The sequence below is a fragment of the Papio anubis genome, chromosome X (assembly GCF_008728515.1).
Source record: "Papio anubis isolate 15944 chromosome X, Panubis1.0, whole genome shotgun sequence".
Lineage (NCBI taxonomy): Eukaryota > Metazoa > Chordata > Mammalia > Primates > Cercopithecidae > Papio > Papio anubis.
Genome location: NC_044996.1, coordinates 136,119,182 through 136,143,280, shown reverse-complemented (window position 1 = coordinate 136,143,280; position 24,099 = coordinate 136,119,182). Strand labels below are relative to the sequence as shown.

General features: G+C 48.9%; 1 protein-coding gene across 14 annotated transcripts in view; it reads left to right on the top strand.

Annotated features, from left to right (window-relative positions):
* TBL1X (transducin beta like 1 X-linked) overlaps positions 1-24,099 on the top strand; it is a 261,662-nt gene that overhangs the window by 225,668 nt on the left and 11,895 nt on the right. For 12 of the 14 annotated variants that reach the window (XM_031660567.1, XM_031660569.1, XM_017953875.3 and 9 more), the window contains 8 exons: positions 532-677; positions 4,513-4,759; positions 8,352-8,484; positions 8,883-9,024; positions 9,933-9,996; positions 10,106-10,203; positions 14,157-14,217; positions 21,597-21,718. In XM_031660567.1, the coding sequence (XP_031516427.1) occupies positions 532-677; positions 4,513-4,759; positions 8,352-8,484; positions 8,883-9,024; positions 9,933-9,996; positions 10,106-10,203; positions 14,157-14,217; positions 21,597-21,718 (1,013 nt within the window). The remainder of the gene's footprint in view (positions 1-531; positions 678-4,512; positions 4,760-8,351; positions 8,485-8,882; positions 9,025-9,932; positions 9,997-10,105; positions 10,204-14,156; positions 14,218-21,596; positions 21,719-24,099) is intronic. The other 2 variants (XM_031660568.1, XM_021932420.2) reach the window with 1 other exon arrangement.

Sequence of the window (24,099 nt, the reverse complement as noted above, 5' to 3'; positions counted from 1 at the left end):
GTCTTCAGTTGTTGGGTTGTGATACACTTGCCCCGCGTGCCGGGAGCACTCAGGGTCAGCGTTTGCTCTTCCCTCGTCTTGGGCTGAAGAAAGGTACCCTGTGTGCTTTCAGGGGGTGACACAGAGAGGCTTCAGTGTGAACTTCTGCAGAGTCTTATGAACCACGGAGTTTGGGGGGAGCCTGGAGCCGAATTTCAGTAACAGAAATGTCCAACTGGGGCATGCAGGGCAAACTATTGTCTGTTCTGCTTTGTTCTTAATAACACTGAAACGGTTTTACCATTAGAGGTCCTTGTTTCATCACATACCAATCCTGGTCTTCCTGGGTCTGAAGTCCCTCCCTCTCTCCCTGCCCTTTCCCACCTTACTGAACCTGAATCAGAAGCATTCCTGGGCATTCTACAGCCGTGTCTGTCCCTGCAAATTAAGTGTGTTTGAAGTCCGCGGGCCACCTTCAGATCTCAATGGCTGCACCTCCTCCCTCCTTCAATTCGGGTCTCACTCAACCTCGGCTTTCCCCTCTTGCTGCAGGTTTTTCCCACTCGGCTTTCACATTTGGGATTGAGAGCCACATCAGCCAGTCCAACATCAATGGGACGCTGGTGCCACCGGCCGCCCTCATCTCCATTCTCCAGAAGGGCCTGCAGTATGTAGAGGCCGAGATCAGTATCAACGAGGTACGTAGCTGCTGGGCCCGGCCCCCAAACAGCAGAGCCCTGGGAAGCTACAAGAGCTTGGAACACATTGGAAGCTAACATGCATTTCCCTCAGGCATTTGGGATTAATTCCGCGGCAGGGTGCAGTGGCTCATTCCTGTAATCCCAGGACTTTGGGAGGCCGAGGCAGGAAGTCTGCTTGATCCCAGGAGTTTGAGACCAGCCTGGACAACATGGTGAAACAGCATTTCTACAAAAAAAAAATTTAAAAATTAGCCCGGTGTGATTGTATGCACCTGTAGCCCCAGCTCTCGGGAGGCTGAGGTGAGAGGATCAGATCACTCAAGCCTGAGAGGTTGAGGCTGCAGTGAGCCATAATTGCGCCAGTACACTCCAGCCTGGGCAACACAGTGAGACTCTATCTCTAAAATTAATTTTAGAGATAAGAAGAAGAAAGGAAGTTGGGTTTTTTCCCACCTTGTGTTCATACCGGTTGTGTGGATACACAGCAGCAAGCTTCCAGTGCCCCTCCCACATGGCTCCGTGTTTTTGACTTAAATGTAGAATCACTGGCTGTTAACTGATGTAAACACTTACACTGCCACATCCGAAAAAGATGCCGCACATCTTCAGCTGCTCTGGGCTTCGGAGTGGACGTTTGCCTTGCACTGACACACACTTGCTCTCTCTTCTTGATTTCCTGGAGCAGGTTGGTTAAAGAGGGGCCCCACACATGGTCAGGTGGAATCTGTATTTCAGTGGAACCCAACAGAGGGCATCACCAGAGGCTGCGTCAGGGCAGAGAGGTGATGGCTCTTGTGTTAACGAGGATCTCAGGGGATGCTTTCATTACTGGGCTCGTTGTAGAGCAGATGGGGTAGGAGGATGGAAAAATAAACGCACATTAAAATTGTGCACTTGGCTTGGAACCCCTCCCACTTTTTAGATTAGTCCACAGTGAGCAGTTGTGCCAATTTTATGCCAGTTTTGGTTTTAAACCACACACCTCACCCTCTCTTGTCCCCTCCTCTTCTGGTCTCATGATTCTACAGTGAAGATCCTCATGACTTCTGGGGAATAATGGGATCCACAAACTTTCTTGCCACCTTCACCTGAGTCCCTATTTTATTTTTAGAGACCGAGTCTCACAGTGTTGCCCAGGCTAGGGTGCAGTGGCACAATCATGGCTTACCGCAGCCTCAACCTCCTGGGCTCAAGTGATCCTCCTGCCTCAGCCTCCCAAAGCACTGGGACCACAGACAGTCCCGGTTCCTGATTTCTCAATCCCCTGCAGCTTCCTCCCTCTGCCCCCTTTCTCCTACTCTGACCCAGGCGCGTGATTCTACTGAATTTTCCATAATGTACAGTGATCCATCCCACCTGGCAGTCACGTTCTTCCAGGATTCCCTTTGTCCCATCTTTCTGGGAACTGGTCTTGCCCTTACAAACCCTTCTCCTTCACAGCAGGTTACACTGGTTTCTCTTTACCTTTTAAATAACTCTTTTAGAAAATCACAAAGTAATATATCCTGTTTTCTTTTTCTTTTCCTTTTTTTTTTTTTTTTTTTTGAGACAGGGTCTCTCTCTGTCACCCAGGTGGCAGTACAGTGGTCCGGTTATAGCTCACTGCAGCCTCAACCTCCTGGCTCAAAAGATCCTCCTGCCTTAGCCTCCTGAGCAGCTGGGACTTATAGGCACACACCACCACATCCAGATAATTTTATTTTTTGTAGAGATGATGTCTTGCTGGTCTTGAACTCCTGGGCTCAAGCGATCCTCCCGCCTTGGCCTCCCAAAGTGCTGGGAGTACAGGCGGGAGCCACTGTACACAGTCCCTGTTTTCTTTCTTGCACTTTTGCCTGCCATTTTTCACAAAGCTGTGGCTTTAGAAATTCCGATGTTTCTTCCTCTCTTGTGCTCCTTTTTCCCTGGCAAACCCCTTCACACTGGGTACCCGGGATCTTCCGCTGACTCCTTCTGGCCCTGTCTAGTGTCTTCACTGCAAAACACACACACACGTGTGTGTCTAAGAGGACTTGTCCCCAAGGTCCAGCCAGCCCTCGGATCTCAAGGTGGCTGTGACTCTGTTTTTCTGTGCTCATTGCCTTCTACCTCTCATCTGTTGAGAAGCCTTCGTTTCCTTTCCTTGGTACTCCAGATTCTAGCACTCTAGGGGCTAATGAAAAACCGTCGCATTCATCACAATGGTTTCTAATCATTAAAAAGTGAGACACGCCAGGGGCGGTAGCTCACATCTGTAATCCCAGCACTTTGGGAGGCCAAGGCGGGAGGGTTGCCTGACGCCAGAAGTTCTAGACCTGCCTGGCCAATATAATGAGACCCTATCTCTACAAAAAAAAAAAAAAAAAAAAAATTAGCCAGGTGCAGTGGCACATGCTTGTAATCCCAGCTACTCAGGAGGCTAAGGCAGGAAGATCAGTTTGATCCAGGAGTTTGAGGCTGCAGTGAGCCATGACTGTGCCCCTGCACTTCAGCCTGAATGACAGAGCGAGACTCTGTCTCCAAGGGAAAAAAGAGACAGTGCGCCCGCGGAGTTTAAATGAGGACATGTTGTTACTACCTTGGACAGTTACTATGTTTTGTCATGTGCTTGTTCGTTTGGGTGTGAACATATGAAGGAGGAAGGGGGTGTGGGAGCATCTGGACCCATCGGTCACCATTGCCCACCCCATGGCCAGAATCAAGGGCCAAGAGTGCCTGAGGTGGTGATGCAGCTAGTTCTTTACATAGGTTGTATTGGTTTTTTTATTTTGGATATTGTCTTGTAATCAGAAATCATCTGGAGTGATGTTTCATTTAGTTATTCTTCAGCTGAAACCTGAGCCTTTCAGTTCATCCTCATTCTGAAGTAATTCAGGTTCAGAGCAGATAAACATGTGTCTGCACATCCAGATACAACCCCAAGGTGTATTGAGGTTCACCTGATTTGAATATTTGGCATGCTTCACAAGGAAAGAACCTCCTGCTGTATTTGTAAACGTGTATGGAAAGTTTTTCGTGGTAAATGGAAATCAGAGAATCAAAGGATGGTCAAAAAAACGTGAATCAAAACAAAATGATGTCAATTGTGTCCCGGCTCTAGTTAGTCTAACTCTGAACCCAAGGAGTCATTTCAGGTTGCAGCAAGTGCTTATTTTATTAAATCCCATGGACAGAGGGACCCAGAATCCAGGCCTAAATGCTGTGGGCATCTCATTTGGGCCCTGCTTCTGAAGCGTCATCCTCCCATATAATGGATGGTCATCTGCAGAGATTTTGCACACTCGCGATAGCACCTGGGCAGGGCTTCTCCACCGCGGCACTCAGTATTTGGGGCTGCATGTTTCTCTGTGGTGGGGCCATCCCGGGCACTGTTGGATGTTGAGCAGCATCCCTGGGTTCCACCCACCAGATGCCAGGAGCACTTCTCCTCCCTTAGTTGTAACAGCCAAAAAAGTCTCCAGATGTTGCCTAATGCCCCGCAAGGAGTCACAGTCACCACTCCCTCCCCCCACATTGAGAATCATGCCATCAGGGATAGCACTTTTTGTCAAGAATAAATGGCCTTTTTGTCCTCAGTGTCCCAATTGGGTTTGACACTCAGAACAACTGTCACACTTAGTTCTTACCAACAGTTTGTCATGTCCCCTTCCCTGCCCCCCTGCCCACCATGGGATCCCTTCACCCCAGGCTTCCAGGCTCCAGGTCCATGCTGCTTCCCCCGTGGCGCCCTGGTTGCTGGGAGCCAGCTGTTTATGCCCCACTTCCCTGCGCTTCTCCTGCCCAGAGAGCAGAGTCCTTTCCCAGAGCCCTCACCCACGTGAGCTGACAGCTGTATCTTGGCTTGCTTCCCCAGGATGGCACAGTGTTCGACGGCCGCCCCATAGAGTCCCTGTCACTGATAGATGCTGTGATGCCTGATGTGGTGCAGACGCGGCAGCAGGCATTCCGAGAGAAGCTCGCTCAGCAGCAAGCGGCGGCAGCGGCGGCCTCGGCGGCAGCCGCCGCTGCCGCCACGACCTCAGCCAGCGTTTCCCAGCAAAATCCATCGAAGAACAGAGAGGCCACGGTGAATGGGGAAGAGAACAGAGCACATTCAGTCAGTGAGTGCAGGGGCTCTGGGAGTTCCGTGGGCCTCTCTGGGTTCATTGTTTTCTTCTTGGGCAAATCCGAATGCCTTCTTAAAATCCTGCCTGCTATAAATGTCTCAGAAGCTGCTCTCTAGTGTTTGCTTACGATCTGACCAGAAGAACTTCCCATTCCATTTTTTCCATCACAGCCCTTGGACCTGACCTTCTTTACCATCATCTTCAACTTTAGGAAATGGTGCTGCGTTGCTGATCCGAGAACTCTTGTGTAACACATGATTATTGCCCATGATAAACAACAGTGTTTCATTCATGGACATCTTTAGTCTCAGCCTCCAACTTTCCATGCTGAGGGGTTTTGGCCAAATTATGGTATAATTATTGAGCTTGCGGTTCCTGCCAAGGGCACTGGGCCCCAGACACTAGACATAGGCTTATTCGGTCTTTTTTTTTTTTTTTTTTTTTTTTTGAGATGGAGTCTCGCTCTGTCGCCCAGGCTGGAGTGAGTGGCCGGATCTTGGCTCACTGCAAGCTCCGCCTCCTGGGTTTACGCCATTCTCCTGTCTCAGCCTCCCGAATAGCTGGGACTACAGGTGCCTGCCACCTCACCCAGCTATTTTTTTTGTGTTTTTTTAGTAGAGACGGGGTTTCACCGTGTTAGCCAGGATGGTCTCGATCTCCTGACCTTGTGATCCGCCCGTCTCGGCCTCCCAAAGTGCTGGGATTACAGGCTTGAGCCACCGCGCCTGGCTAGCTTATTTGGTCTTTGCAAAACCCCAGGACATCAGTCCCTGTTAGGTGATTGCCCATGAGTATGTGGCAAGTCAGACAGAGCACCCAAATTTCTACCCAGAAAATTTGCTCCACTTAGACCTACTGCTCTATACACCCGTAGGGACGCCACTTCAGGGCGCAAGTTCAGAGCAAGCATATGCACCGTGCATGGCGCACCGTGTGTGTGCGTGTACTCGCATGCGCGGGTATGCGTGTGTGCATATGTATGTTGTACATGTGTATATCTGCATGTGTATATGCCTGTGCGTGTGTGCACGCATGCGTGTGCACATGTGTGCATGTGTGTGTGCATGCGTGCGTGTGCGTGTGTGTGCGCGCATTTGTGTGTATGCGTGTGTGTGCACGCACCTGTACCTGTGCATGGTGTAGTGTATGTGCATGTGCGTGCGTGCGTACGTGCCTGTGCATGGTGTCGTGTATGTGTGTGTGTTCCTCCTTATTTGAAATCGAGCTGACTATGATGCTGGTGTCTTAAACCTGGTATGTCTTGGCTCCACAACTTCCTGGTGTGTAGAGAGCCAGCCGGATGCCTCTGATGAGGCTGCAGCCCAAGCCAAGCCCTGTGACAAGTTACCATCCACAGGCACCAGCTAACAAATTCCCTGGAGAATCAGATCCAGCATTTAATGGAAGGTTCACAGATTGTTAATAACGTTTCTAGTGCAATAGGGCGACGGAAAGGCCACCTGCCTCAGGTAAAAGGAAAAAAACCTGTCACCAGCCTTTTATTGATAAGGTCCCACAATTGTGGGGCAGGAAAAGAAGAGTCTGGCCCCCCTCCTCTGTGCATGTGACCAGTTCACCCTGGTTGAAATTTTGGAACAGCCACCCCAACCCCGTTCTCATACCCCACATCTCATGCTTGACCCACAGCCCAATCTGTGGAGACAGGAGCGTTGGAAAGCCGCATTTTGATAAGAGTGAAAATACTGGCTGCCATGTCTGCCTGGAGTTACCAGGCCCCCAGCCACTGCGTGGCTGGCTAAGTTGCCAGCTTCCCTCTTGCCATTGCCAGGGACAGTGGATCTGCCACACACAGAAAGATGTTTCTCCTCTCTTCCAGCCAGATGGCACTTTAAGAGCATGGAAGAAACACCAACATTGAAGAGTCCCATTGTTGTTTGAATCTTTTGTATCAGGCTTCTCGAGCCAAGCAGGACCACCAGGCATTTTATTTTTTACATAAACAGCACTCCTTACTTAGTGACAGGTAACCTAAGATCACATTGCTTCTGTTTCCCAGGTTTTCTACCAAAGCACCTTTATGAAAGACATATGACGAAGCATGCTTAATTCCTCACTGTTTCTCCGTATTGTGAAATTGTTAACCATAGCTAATTGTTTGATGATCAGGCTATATTGCTGCTTTCTCGGGAGTATAAACCAGGGGCTAGCAAACTTTCTTTACAGGGACAGAGAGTAAATGTTCCAGGCTTTGAGGGTCGTGCAGTCTGTGTCACGGCTGCTGAAGTCTGTCATAGTGCAAAAGCCACTGTGAGAGTCCGCTCAGGCTGCCATAACAAAAGGCCACACACCAGGCAGCTTAAGAATTTGCTCTCACAGTTCTGGAGGCTGGAGGACTGAGATCAAGGTGTGGGCAGGGCTGGTTACTTCGCAAGGCCTCTCTTGGCGTGTAGAGACTGTCTTCTCTCCATGTCTTCACCTGCTCGTTCCCCTGGTTGTGTCTGTGTCCTGATCTCCTCTTCTCATAAGGACACCAGTCCCATTGGGTTAGGGCCCACCCCTGTGACCTCCTTTTACCCTGCTCACCTTTTCGAAAGCCCTATCTCCAAATACAGCCACATTCTGAGGTCCTGGAAATTGGAGCTTCAAGATATGAATTTTAGGGGGACATAGTTTGGCCCATAACAGTAGCCATAGGCAATTTGAAAACATGTGGAGCGGCTGTGTGCCAGTCACACTTTATTTATGCAGAAGCAGCCAGGGACTAGGTTTGGATCATGGGCTGTAGTTAGCTGGCCCCAGTTATAAAGAGTAACTATCACCCAGGCTGGTGTGCAGTGGCACAATCATAGCTCACACAGCCTCAACCTTATGGGCTCAAGGGGTACTCCCACCTCAGCCTCCTGAGTAGCTGGGACTACAGGTGTGTACCACCATGCCTGGCTAATTTTTTTTTTGTTTTTTTGTTTTTTCAATAGAGATGGGGTCTTGCTATGTTGCCCAGGCTGCTGTTGAACTCCTGGTCTCAAGCAATCCTCCCTCCTCAGCCTCCTGAGGCACTGGGATTTTGGGTGTGAGCCCCTGCACTTAGCAAATTGTTTTTATTCCTCAATGAAATTTAGAGACTGTCAAAATATAAAGAAACCTAAAATATTTACTAAATTGCACTAAAACCACGATTTCGTTAGAATCATCAGAGGTAGGCCAGGCGCGGTGGCTCACACCTGTAATCCAGCATTTTGGGAGACTCGGGTAGGTGGATCACTTGAGGCCAGGAGTTTGAGACCAACCCTGGCAACATGGTGAAACCCCGCCTCTACTAAAAATACAAAAATTAGCCAGGTGTGGTGGCGGGTGCCTGTAATCCCAGCTGCTTGAGAGGCTGAGGCATGAGAATTGCTTGAACCTGGGAGGTGGAGGTTGCAGTGAGCCAAGATTGCGCCACTGCACTCCAGCCTGGGCAACAGAGCAAGATTCCATCTCAAAAAAAAGAAAGAAAAGAAAAGGGATCATCAGAGGTAGTATTACTTAGTACATAAAAAGAAATATTTCTGGAAACAAAAGCGCCCTTTAAGTGTGTTTCTCTTGTATTGGTAAGCCATTTGTCTCTTTGTGTTTCCTGTAACAGATAATCACGCGAAGCCAATGGAAATAGATGGAGAGGTTGAGATTCCATCCAGCAAAGCCACAGTCCTTCGGGGCCATGAGTCCGAGGTGTTCATTTGTGCCTGGAATCCTGTCAGTGATTTGCTAGCTTCCGGGTAAGGATGTCAGGATGGGGGCGCTCCAAAGTTGGGGAGATGGGAGATGCGGGCTCTTGCCCTTCTCTGGAGTTCTGCCTTAAGGAACACACACTCCCCTTCTTACCCCAGTGTGGGCAGACCGAGGAATGGGTGGCTCTATGATCCATTTCTCTACATGTCTCATATTGTGGAGAAGCCATCGTTCCAAGTCATTTTCTTCATGTGGTGATGAGGAACACAACGGCATTTAAAATTACCAAATGCAAAGATGGCAAGGAGGGAAACAGGGATCCAGAGGTATGAAAAAGACAGAAGAGCACGTGCCGAAAATGCCATCTGGCCAGAGAGTAAGCTGTGGAGAGCTTCTTATCCCATTTGAACCAAACGCCAGAGGCTCCTGTGTTTTTATTCTGCAGATCCGGAGACTCAACTGCAAGGATATGGAACCTGAATGAGAATAGCAACGGGGGCTCCACCCAGCTCGTGTTGAGGCACTGTATACGAGAAGGGGGCCACGATGTCCCAAGTAACAAAGATGTCACCTCACTGGACTGGAATGTAAGCGTCTTCCACCCCCTGGGCACTTTGAAATTGGTAAAATCAGCCAGCCACCAGGGGAGGACTGCAGCCATGGAGCTCATGCAGACATAGGAGGCAGGTGGTCCCGTGTGCTCAGCCCCACTCTAATGGGCTGCCAGAGAGGTGCTCTTGGCTTCTTTTTTTGTGTGGGTTTTCTTTTTTTGAGACAGAGTCTTGCTCTGTTGCCCAGACTGGAATGCAGTGGTGTGATCTCAGCTCACTGCAACTTCTGCCTCCTGGGTTCAAGCGATTCTCTTGTCCTCAGCTTCCCAAATAGCTGGGGTTAACAGGCTCGCGCCACCACACCTGGCTAATTTTTGTATTTTTAGTGGAGATGGGGTTTCACCATGTCAGCCAGGCTGCTCTCGTACTCCTGACCCAATGTGATCCTCCTGCCTCAGCCTCCCAAAGTGCTGGGATTGCAGGCGTGAGCCACTGCCCCCGGCCAGTCTTGGCTTCTAAGAGGTATTAACAAGGCTGCATTTGGCAGGCAGCGAGCTGTGTGTTCGGTAGCCATATCTTTGCAGGTGAGCATGCCATAGCAAAATGAGCCTGTGGCCTCATGGTGGGAAGGTAGGCCGGGAGCCCCGAGGTAGTTCTCCTGGAGAGATACGACGTGCAGCCCAGGAAAGGTGACTCTCCACCTTGGGATTTCAGCACCAGGTATCCTGTGCATTGACACATGGGATGCACACAGTTTGGCTGCTTTTTATTTTCTGCAAGGTTTCACGATAACTTTCAGCATGGTGTTTTCAATTCTGTCATTAAAGAACACGCAGTGGCAAATGGTTCCAGTGTAGCGGGATCCTGGGAGAGGCTCTTGGAGCTGTTTGGTGCTGCCACTCCTAAGTTGTTTTTGTGTGTTTCTGTCTCTTTCTGGCCCTCAGACCAATGGAACACTCTTGGCTACAGGTTCATATGACGGTTTTGCAAGAATATGGACGGAAGATGGTGAGTTCTGTGTCCCTCGTGCTGAGGTCGGGTAAGAGGAGTTGCCAGACTTAACCCTTGAGTGAACAGACCGTGACATTGAAGTCAACATGTTTGTTTTTACTAACAGGTAACCTGGCCAGCACCTTAGGCCAACATAAAGGCCCCATCTTTGCCTTGAAATGGAACAGAAAGGGGAATTACATTTTGAGTGCTGGTGTAGACAAAGTGAGTATTAGCTTAAAATATATCCCTTTGATCCACAGGTGGTTTTATATTTTTAATCTCAAAATACCATCATGGTTTCTTGGAACTCTTAGGCTTTGTGCTTCCCCTCGAGAAACGAAAAGGATTTGTTTAGGCTTTGTTTTTGTGGTTTTGATCTTTCTGTTCATTTGTAACACATCATCTCTTAATATATTCTGTCCTGCAGACCCTTGTGCAAAGCTTCCCTTTATTTGAGGTACATGGTTCAGTGGTAGAGAGAGGAAAATCTCCACATTGCATTTGTCAGTTGCCGGAAGGAGCCATGTGGTATGGGGTGTGCCCCGCGTGAACTTTCACCCACTGAGGGGCGAGTGGCACAGGCTGTGTGTGTGCTTCAGGCTTCGGCTTTCCTCGTTTGATAAACTGCTGCTTCCCACCATAGACTGCAGATTTCTCTGAGCAGCAGTCAAGCAACCTGGCTACAAGGGCACACTCTCCGGATGGCCCACAGAGTCAGTTTAGAATTGGCTTGCTCTGCACCTGGGCAGGGCTGCAGGGATACACGGTGGCGTTAACTCCAGGTGCATTTAAAAGCCATCGATGGGGTGGGAACCCAAGGGCAAAGAGTAAGGAGATGCAGACTTCATCCCGGGCCTGAGTCTGATTCAGCCAGAAACCTCAGCCTCTCTGCATTTCACTTCCCTCACTTGTCCAGCGACAGGGCTGGCTGGAGTCATGACCCCAGACAGCCTTCGTGGAACAGTTGTGCGTTCCCGAGACTCAGCAGGAATTCTGAGTCATGGCTTTGGAAAAGAAGCATATTATCTAGAATTGAAAAAAAAAAAAAGATGTGTTTTCACATCAATTTGTGTTTCTACAACAAATGGAAACATTGCCTGAATACTGGATGCCCGGGCCTCCACAAAGCTTTGCATTTTGTGATGATTTCAGGATAACTTGAAAACTTACTAAGTCTTGAAGTTCGAGACCAGCCTGGCCAACATGGTGAAACCCAGCCTCTACTAAAAATGCAAAACTTAGCCGGGCGTGGTGCCAGGCACCTGTAATCCCAGACACTTGGAGACTGAGGCTCGAGAATCTCTTGAACCAGGGAGGCAGAGGAGGTTGCAGTGAGCCGAGATTGCATCTCTGCACTCCAGCCTGGATCTGGAAGAAGAGTGAGACTCTGTCTCAAAAAAAACAAAACAAAACAAAACAAAAAAACCTGACTAAGTCAGAGCTTTCTATTCTTTCTAGTTCTGAAAGTTATTATAAAATGATAGACTTGGCTGGGCGCGGTGGCTCATGCCTGTAATCCCAGCACTTTGGGAGGCCAAGGCAGGCAGATCACCTGAGGTCGGGAGTTCGAGACCAGCCTGACCAACATGGAGAAACCCCATCTCTACTAAAAATACAAAATTGGTCGGGTGTGGTGGTGCATGCCTGTAATCCCAGCTACTCAGGAGGCTGAGGCAGGAGAATCATTTGAACCCGGGATGTGGAGGTTGCGGTGAGCCAAGATCGCGCCATTGCACTCCAGCCTGGGCAAGAAGAGCAAAACTTTGTCTCAAATAAATAAATAAATAAAATGATAGACTTGACCTCTGAACATCATCCCACTTTTGGAGAAATTGCTAAATTAAATAATTGCATTTGGCAAACTGTCACACAGGCCAAGCCTGGCTCCTCACCTGATTTTTTAATTTAAATAAAGTTGTATTGGGACACAACCACACCCCTTTGTTGAGACTTCTCCATGGTTGCTTTCATGCTACAGTGGCAGAGATGAGCAGTTGCAAGGGAGACCGGATGGCCCTCAAAGCCTGAAATTCCTGCTACCTGGCCCTTAACAGAAAAAGTTTGTGAAGTCCTGCACTAGGGTATAACTAGGTCAACAAATCATTCATTCATAATTGCTCTCTCTCTTTTAAGCCAAGAAACCTTTCTTTCAGACTTAGTAGCCTGGTTTATGATATTTTAAAAGCCGAGTTGCTGTGGTTGACACATAAACGTTCTTATGTAGCTACTATCGGATTTTTGCCAAGATGTTCTAATTCAAGTAACATGCATATGCAGCACTTTGCTGTGCATTCAGTAGGCTCTCAGTAATTGCTGCTTGAGTTATTAAAATAACTCATGAAAATGACAGCATTTTTCTTTATCAAGCACTTCACTACTGCGTGTGTTAACCCATCCAGTACTGCCAAGATAGGAGACAGGCACAAGTAGGATCACTCCCATTCTATAGAGGATGAACTGGAGGCCCAGAGAGGGTTATTAATTTGCCTAGGGACACACAGCTGGTGCAGAGTGCAGAGGGATGGGAACTCAGGCCCTGGTCACCGGTAACTACTGCCCTTTAACTTCCGTAGAATTCTAAATTTAACCAAAAATTCTGTTTGTTAAATAGCCGGCCTCCTTCCTACCTGGAGACTGTTAACATTCGTGATTGTTTTTCTCACTGATTATCAGTCTTAACTCCACCAGGTGATGGACTATGTGATCAGTGAAAATGCGTATGTGGAATTATGTTAGTCTCTTGGGCTGGGTGCGATCCACTATCATTACTTAGTCAACCACAGCAGGAGTGAAAATAATGTCCTTGTACATAACACTCGGGGAGAAAATGTAACTTAGGGGATGCTGGTATTGACCAACACAGAGTGACTAAAATGTATGTCACATTCTTCAAATGTTTGCATAACTGTTTTCTTTTGTCCAGTGTATATTTAACATCCACTAAGAGACCCAGTCACTGATGTCATATGTGAAATGGTATCAGAACTGTGAAAGAGTTTATATATTCTCTGCAGTGTTAGATTTGTTTTTGCGTGGCTAAATTAAGAAGAGTTACACCCCAACAAAGAAATGTTAATTGGTCTAGGACTGATCCAAAACCCAGGAGTACCAAGTTTCAGAGAGACTCACTGCTTGCTTTCCTCTGAAAATGTCCACAGTCAACACAAAATAGAACTCTTTCTTCTTAAAGCAAAATCTTGACTGAGTGTCACTAACAGAGAGGTATAAAATTTTCCAATTAAGTTGAAAATTCCAGTTGATGAAGATGTAACTCCAATGCTATTCATTGAGCTGGTTTTCTAAGTATCTTCCTAGCATCAGTAAATTAATAAAAATTCATGATTTCCTTTGTTTTCCGAGGGAGAACTCACCTTTCTACTTACTGTTAGACCAATACATTGGTGCCTGGCCCCAGTGCAAGCCAATGGCTCTGCCATGTCTAGTGTCCCCGGTTCATGGAGGGATGGGCAGAGGCATTTTTAGAAATGCTTGTTTCTGCAGCCCTTCACTTGGAAAAATGCCACAAAGATCTTTAGAGATTCTTTGTTCCAGGTTTTTCAACATTTTTTGGCATTTGGGGATGAGGAGGAATTCCTACCAATTTTGGTAGTTCTTGCAAGTATTGGTTAGGGATGCTCTGTCCTTAAGCCCATTTATGCCTAGTGTTCCATTATCGGAATGCTAAGCATGTGGGAGTTATTTATATCCTACTGCTCAGGGTCATTGCCAAGGTCTGATTGCAAGAATTCAAAAAATTGCAACCTCAGGCATAAATGAGTTAAGGGAGATGCCAGCATATGTGGCTGATGGCTTCATCAAGCATGGCCATCCAGATTGCTAGGTTTGAAACATGCTGTATTTTAATGATGTGGTATGCGAGAAAAAGAAGGCAAATATCCCAGCAAGGTTTTGATACTAATTACATGTTGAAATGGTAATATTTAGGGGCATACTGGAGTTAAACATAATAGATTGCTAACGAATTTTACCAGTTTCTTTCTTCTTAATGTGGATCCTAGAAAATTGAAACTAGCCCGTAAGGCTCACTCTCTATCTCTGTTGGACAGTGTGGGTTTATAAGGAGAAGGGCTCACTGTCTTTTCTTGTATGATAAATGTTTCCAGAGAAAACTGCGAGAATAGTTACTAACTTTTTCCTTTGTTTGCGGAGCACAGACAACAATAATTTGGGATGCCCACACAGGAGAAGCCAAACAGCAGTTTCCTTTTCATTCGGGTGAGTTTTTTTGTTTGTTTGTTTGTTTGTTTGTAATTCAAAAATAATAATTCAGGTTGAGCCCAATGGCTTACGCCTGTAATCCCAGCACTTTGGGAAGCCAAAGCAGGTGGATTATATGAGCTCAGGAGTTCAAGACCAGCCTGGGCAACATGGCAAAACCCATCACTACAAAAAATACAATAATTAGCCAGGCACGGTGGTCCACACCTATAGTCCCAGCTACTCAGGAGGTTGAGTTAGGAGGATGGCTTGAGCCCAGGAGATGGAGTTTGCGGTGAGCCAAGATTGCACCACTGCACTCCATCCTGGGCAACAGAGCCAGAGACCCTGTCTTAAAAACTAATAATAATCCAAAGTTAGGCTTGGCACTATGGCTGATGCCTGTAATTCCAGCACTTCGGGAGGCTGAGACAGGAGGGTCACTTGAGCCCAGGAGTTCTAGACCAGCCTGGGCAACAAAGCAAGACCCCGTTTCTACAAAAAATATAAAACATTAGTCAGGTGTTGTACACACCTCTAGTTTTAGCTACCCAGGAGGCTGAGGCAGGAGGATTGCTTGAGCCAGGAAATCAAGGTTGCAGTGAGCTGTGATTGCACCACTGCATTCCAGCCTAGGTGACAGAATGAGATCCTGAAATGCCCCTTAAAGTAACTGAATGCACAGAGTATGGAGCCCAGGGGGCCTCACTGGTCAGAAGGAGACCCATTTTGTGGCAAGCATTGATTGCTCTTAAGGTTTGCAAGATAGAGGTGTCCTCGGCACCCACCTGCTCAGAGCTCTGAAACCCAGCAGTGAGCCAGCCACAGAAGCAGGGCAGGCTCCTTTCTCTTGCTGTTCTAAAGGGATGCTGTTTTGGGGGCTCCCCGAAACCACTCCCAGGATTGGTGGTTTGCTGCGAGGACCCCCAGGACTCAACATACTCACAGCTAAGATTTCTAACAGCACAAGAATTTAGTGCAACATTGGCAAAGGGAAACGGTGCACATAGCCAAATCCAGAGCTTCGAAGGCTCCTCTCCCAGTGGACTGTCACAGGCCACACTGAATTCTTCCAGGAGCAAGTTGTAACTATGCCTGTGAGGTGCATACCAGAGAAGCCCCATAGAGTCTCAGTGTCCAGAGTTTTTATTGGGGGTTGGCAGTGTAAGCACCCAGTGCCTACTACAAGCCAAAACTGCAGACCCCCCAGAAGGAAAGCAGGTGTGCAGCATAAACACACTGTTTGCACAAACAAGTGTTAGCAGAGTGAGCCACTTGCGTCTGTTAGGGAAGGGTGGGAACTCTCTAGAAACCTAAATTCTCAGTTGCTAGCCAAGGGCCGGCCTTGCAAGCAAGCCTCTGTAGGGAGAGCAGCCTTGGGCCTGTGGTGTTAGCGCCTTCCTACGCCGATGTGTGGCCGCTGCTCTGGACACAGCTACATCCCTTTGTGCACTGGAGCCAGGCCAGGTCACATGCGGCAGCCCAGGGGTCTGTAGAGATTCTGATTTTCCAGATTCCCACCTGATTCTTCGTGGGTTTTTGTTTTTTGTTTTGAGACAGAGTTTTACCTGTCACCCAGGTTGAAATGCAGTGGTGCGCTCTCAGCTCATTGCAGCCTCTGCCTCCCATGCTCAAGCAATTCTCCTGCCTCAGCCTCCTGAGTAGCTGGGATTATAGGCATGCGCCACCACGCCCAGCTAATTTTTGTATTTTTAGTAGAGACAGGGTTTCGCCATGTTGGCCAGGCTGGTCTCAAACTCTTGACCTCAAGTGATCTGCCCACCTCGGTCTCCCAAAATGATTCTTCATTTTCTTTCCCAACTCCCTCCTCTGTGTAACTCAGTCCTGGTGTTAGACATGGCCTCTTAAAACAAAGACAGATGGCCACCTGCAGAGCTAATAGACTATTGGAAGACTTTAGACTGGCTTAAAATGGACAGAAGTGGGTACGTGCCACTTCCCTTAAGGGCAAATGTCTGATCCATCTTGAAGGAATCCCTAAATATGTGGGGCGAAAGTTGACTGTTCTATCAGCTGTCGCTGGGGCATTGTCCGGGAGGAGATCTGAGTGTCTGTCTTCTCAGGCAGCTTGGGGTGCTTAAATGATGTTGTGAATGGGAGGGCTAACCCCAACGACCGTCCGAGACAGAACAGCTCATTGGTGCCTGGGGAGGGCTCCAGGCAGGGGACATGGGCCCTGCAAGAAACAAGAGCATGAACCAAAGGTCCTGTTGAGGCACAATTGTGTCAGATGCATAGGCACCCACGTCTGTTATATTCCATGCAGCACTTCAGCAGGGACTCCACACACAGGCAGCTCAGAGAGTGAGGGAGACTCAGGGAGGACACCGTTTCTGCTCTGCTGCCCTGGAGAGGGAGAGCCACTCCTGCACAGCTTGGGACCCACAGCAAACACACCTCTCAGGGCTGCTGGTGCAATTTGTTACTGGTGTTGCTTTAATTGAACACTGTTGATGAAGGCGATGGGCATATTAGAGACAAAAGGCTCCCAATGCAGGTAGTATGTGCACTAGGTCCTCCAGAAAGCGTTCTTCACCCCAAAGGGAAACCCTGTGCCCGTTCCATCTTTCCCCCGGCCCCTGGCAACCCCACCTACAGCCTGTGATCTGTGTGTCATCTCCATGCCAGACACTGGCTACTCTGTGCTCTAGGCTGCAAATAAAGCAGGTGGCTAGTGAGAATGCCCTTCCCAATGGAGTTCGTCACGTTTGGCTTATGTGCCAAAACCTACCTTTGTAGGCAGGAAGGATGTCGTGACAGGGTCACAGCCCTAGAATACCAGACATGCAGACCCGGGGGGTGAGGCGGGGATGTCTCTGGCTTGTTTTTCAGAGAAAAATATGCCCGAGGTAAACATCAGTAAGGTTCCTCTAACACTTGCATCTTAAGAATTCATCTGTAAAGTATTTCAGCAGAAAATAATCTTTCCCAAAGTGTCCCAGGGCCCTATGGAAGGGTTTTCTACCCAGCTGACCCGGGAAGACCACAAACCGCGTTATTCTGAATTGCGTGAGCTTCTCACCGTAATCTGGCTGGCCATGAGGTAGACCCAATTCCCATCGGCAGGTCACATGTATCTAGGCGTTACTTGCTCTCTTTTTCGTGTCAATCAGTGTGTTAGAGAACGTTCAACATGAAGAGAAAGCAGCTTGCTCTTCCAGGTGAAACGCAGCTGGGAAGAGCTGTGAGGAGCGCCTTTCTGTGGCTCTGGCAGGTTTGGGGTTTAATGGGGCAATAGGAGACATTGCTTTCCCCACTAGCTTTTCCCCACTGATACCTCATGGGGGCGCCCTCAGTCACCGTCAACAGGAAGCCTTAGCTCAAAGCCTCATGGTGAAGTGAAACTCAGCGGCGGAAAGGAATGAACTATTGATGCACCACAGCCAGGAGAGATCTCAAGGGCATTTTGCTGAGTGACAAAAGCCAGTCTCAAAAGGTTGCATGCTCTGTGCTTTCATTTATGTAACATTCTCATGATGATGAAATGATAGAAACCTGGGACCCACCAGCGGTGTGGGAGTTTAGGAAGCATGTGAGGAGCAGTCGTGTGCCGATACAGTAGCTGAGGGAGATCTTAGTGGCCACGAAACAGTTCTGGTCTCAATTGCAGCGATACACATCTACCCACGTGATAAAATGACAGCACTCTACAGGCAAATTGCACCAGTGTCAACTTGCCAGCGTCGATACAACGCTACAGCTATGCAAAATGTAACCCTCAGGAGAACCTGGGTGAAGGAGACACAGGACCTCTCTGTGTTACCTTTGCAGCTTCCTGTAAATCTCTACATATTTCAAAAGGAAGATGTGTGGCTGGACCCAGAAGAATGAAGGCTATTAAACCAAACTGGCCTATGCATGGGAGGGAGGGCACAGAGCCCCCCAGCATAGTTCAGCCCTGTTACCAGCCATTCACCCACGTGGTTCCAAGCATCGTGGCTGCAGGAGCTGACTCAGAGTAGGGCTAACCACCTGAGCATGGTGGCGGGGGGGGGCCTCTCTTTAGATCACGAATGTCCAATCTTTTGGCTTCCCTGGGCCACATGGAAAGAAGAATTGTCTTGGGCCACACATAAAATGCACTAACACTAACAATAGCTGATGAGCTTAAAAAAAAAAACCTCTTAATGTTTTAAGAGAGTTTACAAATTTGTGTTGGGCCACATTCAAAGCCATCGTGGGCCGCGGATTGAACCAGCTTGCTTTAGATGGAGGAGTCATCAGATGCTGGTCGCCGTCTCCTGGACCGCTCGCCAGATTGTCCCATTTCCAGGTATATTAATCACACGCCCAAATGCAGAGGCTGGACCAGAAGTTTGCTGTTTAGCTCAGGTGATGTTGTAAACGAGAACCAAGAAAATGCGTCAAGAACCGTGGGGCTGTCACGAAACACGCTGCTGGGGATGGAACAAAAGAGAGATGCTCTCAGATGTGGAAAAGACCACTGCTGACACCTGCGTCCTCCCACCCACACCTTCCGCCTGGGGGTGAGCTGGAGGGGGAAGCGAGTGGGGTCCCTGTGCTTACGGAGGATAAACACATGGAAGGTTGCGCCTCTTATTTAAAGACCAAGGAAGGGCAGGGGCAATCGATGGTTAGCATTCAGAGAAAGCTGGATTCTTCTCAGTTCAGCGCTGCCTGGCTGTAAGAAACACACGTGGCTGGGTGTGTTGGCTCATTCCTGTAATCCCAGCACTTTGGGAGGCCAAGGTGGGAGAATCACTTGAGCCCAGGATTTTGAGACCAGCCAGGGCAACACACCAAAACCCCATCTCTGCCAAAAACATCTTTGAAAAATGAGCCGGGCATTTTTCAGTGGTGGCGTGCATCTGTCGTCCCAGCTACTAGGGAGGCTGAGGTGGGAGAATCACCTGATCCCAGGAGATTGAGGGTACAATGAGCCAAGACTGTGCCACTGCACTCCAGCTTGGGTGACAAGAGCGAGATCCTGTCTCAAAAAAAAAAAAAAGAAATTAACTGGGTGTGGTGGCACACATGTATAGTCCCAGCTACTCAAGAGGCTAAGGCAGGAGGACTGCTTGAGCCCAGGAGTTTGAGGCTGCAGTGAGCTGTGATTGTGCCACTGCACTCCAGCCTGAGCAACAGCAAGACTTCATCTCCAAGAAAAAAACAGAAAACACCTATGAGTTTCTGTATTGGTCGATCAGTAAGGACATGGTGGCCAGAGCCTGGCAGAAGCTAACCGTCTCTTTCCCCTAGAAGCAGTGCTTCATTATTGGCTGATTCAGTGTCTGCAGCTACCTTGGAGAACGTCACTTGGCAAATAACAGAATGGACCATAGTATCTAGGAAAACCAATGAGAGTTCTTGGCTGGGCAGACTTGTAGAGTCTGACCCTGCCTCCTCTCCTGGGGGCATCATGGAGCCCACTCAGTAGCTTAAAGTAATTTCCATGGGCTTGCATGGGAAGCGCAGGGTTACGAGAGGTGGTCAGATGTGAACGACTAGCTCTCGAAAAACCCCAAGCTCCCTGCCCCATAAGACTTTACCCCTTTAAATTAGCATGAACCCTGGGAAGGGAGGGCCCTTCCCTCCATTTCACACGTAATGGAGCACAGTACTTTTCACATCCCTAAGTCATTCCCTTTGATAGCCGGGGTTCCAGACACAGGGCTGGTTGTGGATGTCCTCTCCGCACAAGAAGCCTCATGATGATCCGTAATAAGAGGGTGGGGTTGCTCAGAACCTTCAGGGGAAGGGAAGAGATCACCAGAGAAGCCGCCTCTTCCTGTGCCCTCCCGTCTCAGCATTGCATGGCCTTTTCTGCTGCTCATCAGTTCTCTGGCATGAGGTGGGAAGAAGCCCGGGGAACATGATCTGCTGCTGTGGTCCCCACAGTGGAAAGAGACCAGAGACCTGAGCACAGCGCCCTTGCTGGCCCCTAGGAATGCAGGTGACCCCTGAAGCCCGTGGACGCCTGAGAGAAGTTGGAAGAGATGCTCGCTCCCAGCCGCAGACCCACTCTTTGCTAGAGGACAGGAGTGAGCAGTTGAAGCCACGCTTCCCCAGAAACAGAAGAGGATGAGAGTGCACGGTGGCCCCCACCGTGGGACCTTCCACACCTCCAGTGCACTCCGTGTCCCGGGCACTGCTGATCCCCTGAGATGCCTCGTCTCGCTCCCCCTTGTCTGGGGCTACTGGCAACATCCACATGTGTAGCTGAGACTCCAGGAAACCGTCAACCTGCAGCTGCACGTCAGTAAAGAGGCAGAATGAGGAATGAGGTCCAGTTGCTAGGACTTCAGCGCCCTTGCTGTCACCTGTGCTTCCAGTGCCTCTCAGGGCATGGTCCAGCCCTGTGGAGTCAGACACTCTGAGGACAGAACCAGGGCCTGGCTTTTAACAAGTGCCCTGGCCATTTTGGTACATTGGGAAGTTGTTGGATTCCCAGCTGCCATCCTAGAAAAGAAATCAGAAGGTAGAGAATGAGACCCATAGCTGTAACTAAACGACAAGGGGAGTGTCAGCTCCCCGTTGTTCTGTCTTTGTGACCCTGAGCCACCTGGACTTGGAAAGACCCAAAGTGAGGGAGGGTGTTGGTCACAGGCCCTGAAGCACGCGTCCCATTTCGTCCCCAAAGGGGTTCTTATTGACTCTAATTATCCCATAGTTAAGGGGATGCCTTAATGTGTTATGGGAGAGTATTTTTCACATTGAGGTATCATGAACATACGACATGAAATCTTTCCTCTCCTATTTTCTCCTCTCTGTCTAAAATCAAGCTCACTGTAGAGATGCCGCTGGAAGCAGCAAGGTACAGAGCAGGCAGGGTGGCCCTCTCACCTGCCCTTCTTAACTGTGCCATGGGAGCGGGAGATTCTGCAGGCCGTGGGGTGCAGGAAGTGTCATGGAGCCTCTCTCCCAGGACATCTTGTCATCCCTGCCAATGTGGCAAGAGAGGGTCTTTAAAGTCTTAGAAAGAGACTGTGTTCACACTTGAGATGTTTTTATCATGTCACTAAATGGGGCTTCTTGGCTGGGTGCAATGGCTCACACCTATAACCCTAACACTTTGGGAGGCCGAGGAGGGTGGATAGTTTGAAGTCAGGAGTTCAAGGCCATCCTGGGCAATATAGCAAGAATTCGTCTCTACAAAAAAAAAAAAAATTAGCCACGCGTGGTGGCGTGCGCTATTCGGGAGGCTGAGGTGGGTGGATCCCTTGAGCCCAGGAATTCTAGGCTGCAGTGAGCCATGATCACACCAGTACACTCCAGCCTGGGTGACAGAGCAGGCCCTGTCTCTAGAATAAATAAATAAGTAAACTAAAGAGGCTTCTTGACTGTGCTGTTCATTGTTGTAAATCCATGGAGCTGTGCACACAGTGAATAACTCCTTTTCTCCCTCCCTGCTGCAGCCCCTGCCCTTGATGTGGACTGGCAGAACAACACGACCTTCGCCTCCTGTAGCACAGACATGTGTATCCACGTGTGCAGGCTCGGCTGTGACCGCCCAGTCAAAACCTTCCAGGGACACACAGTAAGTGAGAGCTCTTGTCACTGGTCTCGAGTTCGTGAGAATGTGATGTGGGAGCCGATTCTTGTGTGCCTGGAATTAAAAGATACTGCAGCAGCAGACCAGCTCTTCTGCGCCCCTTGGCTATTTGAGCCAAGGTGGTTGGATTGACCCAGTTTGGGGTCAGCAGTGAGAAGTTCACTCAGAAATGACCTAGATGGTGGATTTGGCAGCAAAGCCTTTAAGGTAGCTATGAGAAACATGTAGAGGACATCAAGGAAACAGTGCTAACAATGAATGAATAGACGGGGCACATCTGCAGTGAATGGAAAAAGATATGTCATTAAAAAACAAATGGAGACTAAGTGTGGTGGCTTATGCCTATAATCCCAGCACTTTGGGAGTCTGAGGCCAGAGGATTGCTTGAGGCCAGGAGTTTGAGGCCAGCCTGGGCAACATAGCAAGACTCTTGTCTCTACAAAAAATTTTAAAAAGTAGCTAGCTGCGTATGGTGATGCACACCTGTAGTCACATCTCAGGAGATGAAGGCTGCAGTGAGTTACAATAGCACTGCTGCACTCCAGCCTAGGCAACAGAGCAAGACCCTGTTTCTTTAAAACATAAAAAAAAAAAAAAAGGAATTGAGAACTGAGAAATACAGTGTTTGAAATGAAAGTTTTAATAGGTGGGTATATTAGGCAGTTCTCAATTCTCTCATTGCTCTAAAGAAATACCAGAAACTGGGTAATTTATAAGACAGGAGGTTTAACTGGCTCACAGTTCTTCAGGCTATACAGGAAGCATGGCAGCATCTGCTTCTGGGGAGGCTTCAGGAAGCTTCCAACCATGGCGGTTGGTGAAGCAGGAGCAGGCATCACACATGACCAGAGCAGGGGCAAGAGGTGGGAGGAGTAGCAGATGATCCAGACACCTCACACCAGGCACCACCTCTGCATCGGGGATGACAATTCCACCTGAGATTTGGGTGGGGACACAGATCTAAAGCACATCAGTGGGTATACCAGCAGATGGGAGATTGTGGAAGTAAGGTTAGAAAGCATAGAAATTGGCCAATTTGAAGAACAGATAAAAGATCGAAAAATTGCATAAAGGCTTAATGACTTACGGGACAATATCAGGGACCCTAAACCTGTATGTGTGATGGGGAGAGAAGAAAGAATGGAACAGAAAAATCATGTGAGGCACTAACGGCCAAGGTTTCCTAAATTTGGTGGAAAACATCAACATTTAATCCAAGAAGCTCAGCAAATTTCAAGCAGAACAAATATAAACAGAACCACACCTGTCCACCTAGGCATATGGTCATCAAACACCAGAATCAATGACAGAGAAAATCCTAAAGACAAGCAGAGGCTGACAAAAAAAACCCATGATATACCAGGGAACGACAGTGTGAACAACAGCTGACTTAGCAAATTCCTCAGTGTGGCCTCTGAGGGCTTCCCGGTCTTTCACCAAATCTCTCTCAGATTAGCCAATTTCTGTGGTCTCTAACCTTCTGCAATCTCCAATCTGCTGGTAGACCCATTCACTAGCCTCGACCTCCAACCTTGGCAGGAGGAGAAAGCCTCCCTTTCCTGGGCCCTTGGGCTAGTGTCCAAAAATGCCCTGTACCTCTGTCCTCCCAACGACACATACAGCCAAGCACCTTGCCCCACGCTGAGCCTTGCCTGGAACCACAGCAGCTCTTGGTCTGAAACAGAATCCTCCCCACTCTCCAGGCCCGTTCACGTATCCTCTGCACGCCCTGGGGAGGATTCATGGCACCCCTTGAGCTCCCATTGACCACGTGAATGCCACAGCCCTGGCAGTAGCTGCTGGCCTGCATGTCTGCCTCTCCCAGAAAATGCAGAGTGCGCCAACGCTGGGACCATGGCATCTGCGTTTCTCTCACTAGCACCCAGAATATCTCCGCGGTGGCGGGGGGTTCCCTGTTAAAGCAGGGGAGGATGATCACAGGCCCTGGAGATTTGCCATAGTGCCACTAACTTAACTAATGTAAATTCCCTTGTCCTCATTCCCCTAGTGTCTACCTCTCCCTGCCCCTGGCCCAGGGGTCCCTGTCCCAAAGGAAGGTGCTTTTAGAGCACAGGCACCTATCGTCCTGTTAAAATCTGTTTGGCTCCAAACTGACTCTCTTGTCCCAGTCTAAACTTATTTCTCCTCTAACCCTGGACTATCTGCAAATTTTTAACAGCTGCACACACTATCTGTGGTTCCCAGGTGTCCTGCCCAGGACCTTGCCACCAGCACAGGCCTTGGCCCTTTAAGTGGGTCTTAATGCAGCTGATGGCCCTGAACAAAGCTCTAGCTCAGTGGGGTTGAGTGGAGACCCATGGGCCAGCTCTGGAGGTGGCCCAGGAACTTGGGCTTGCATTGCAGAG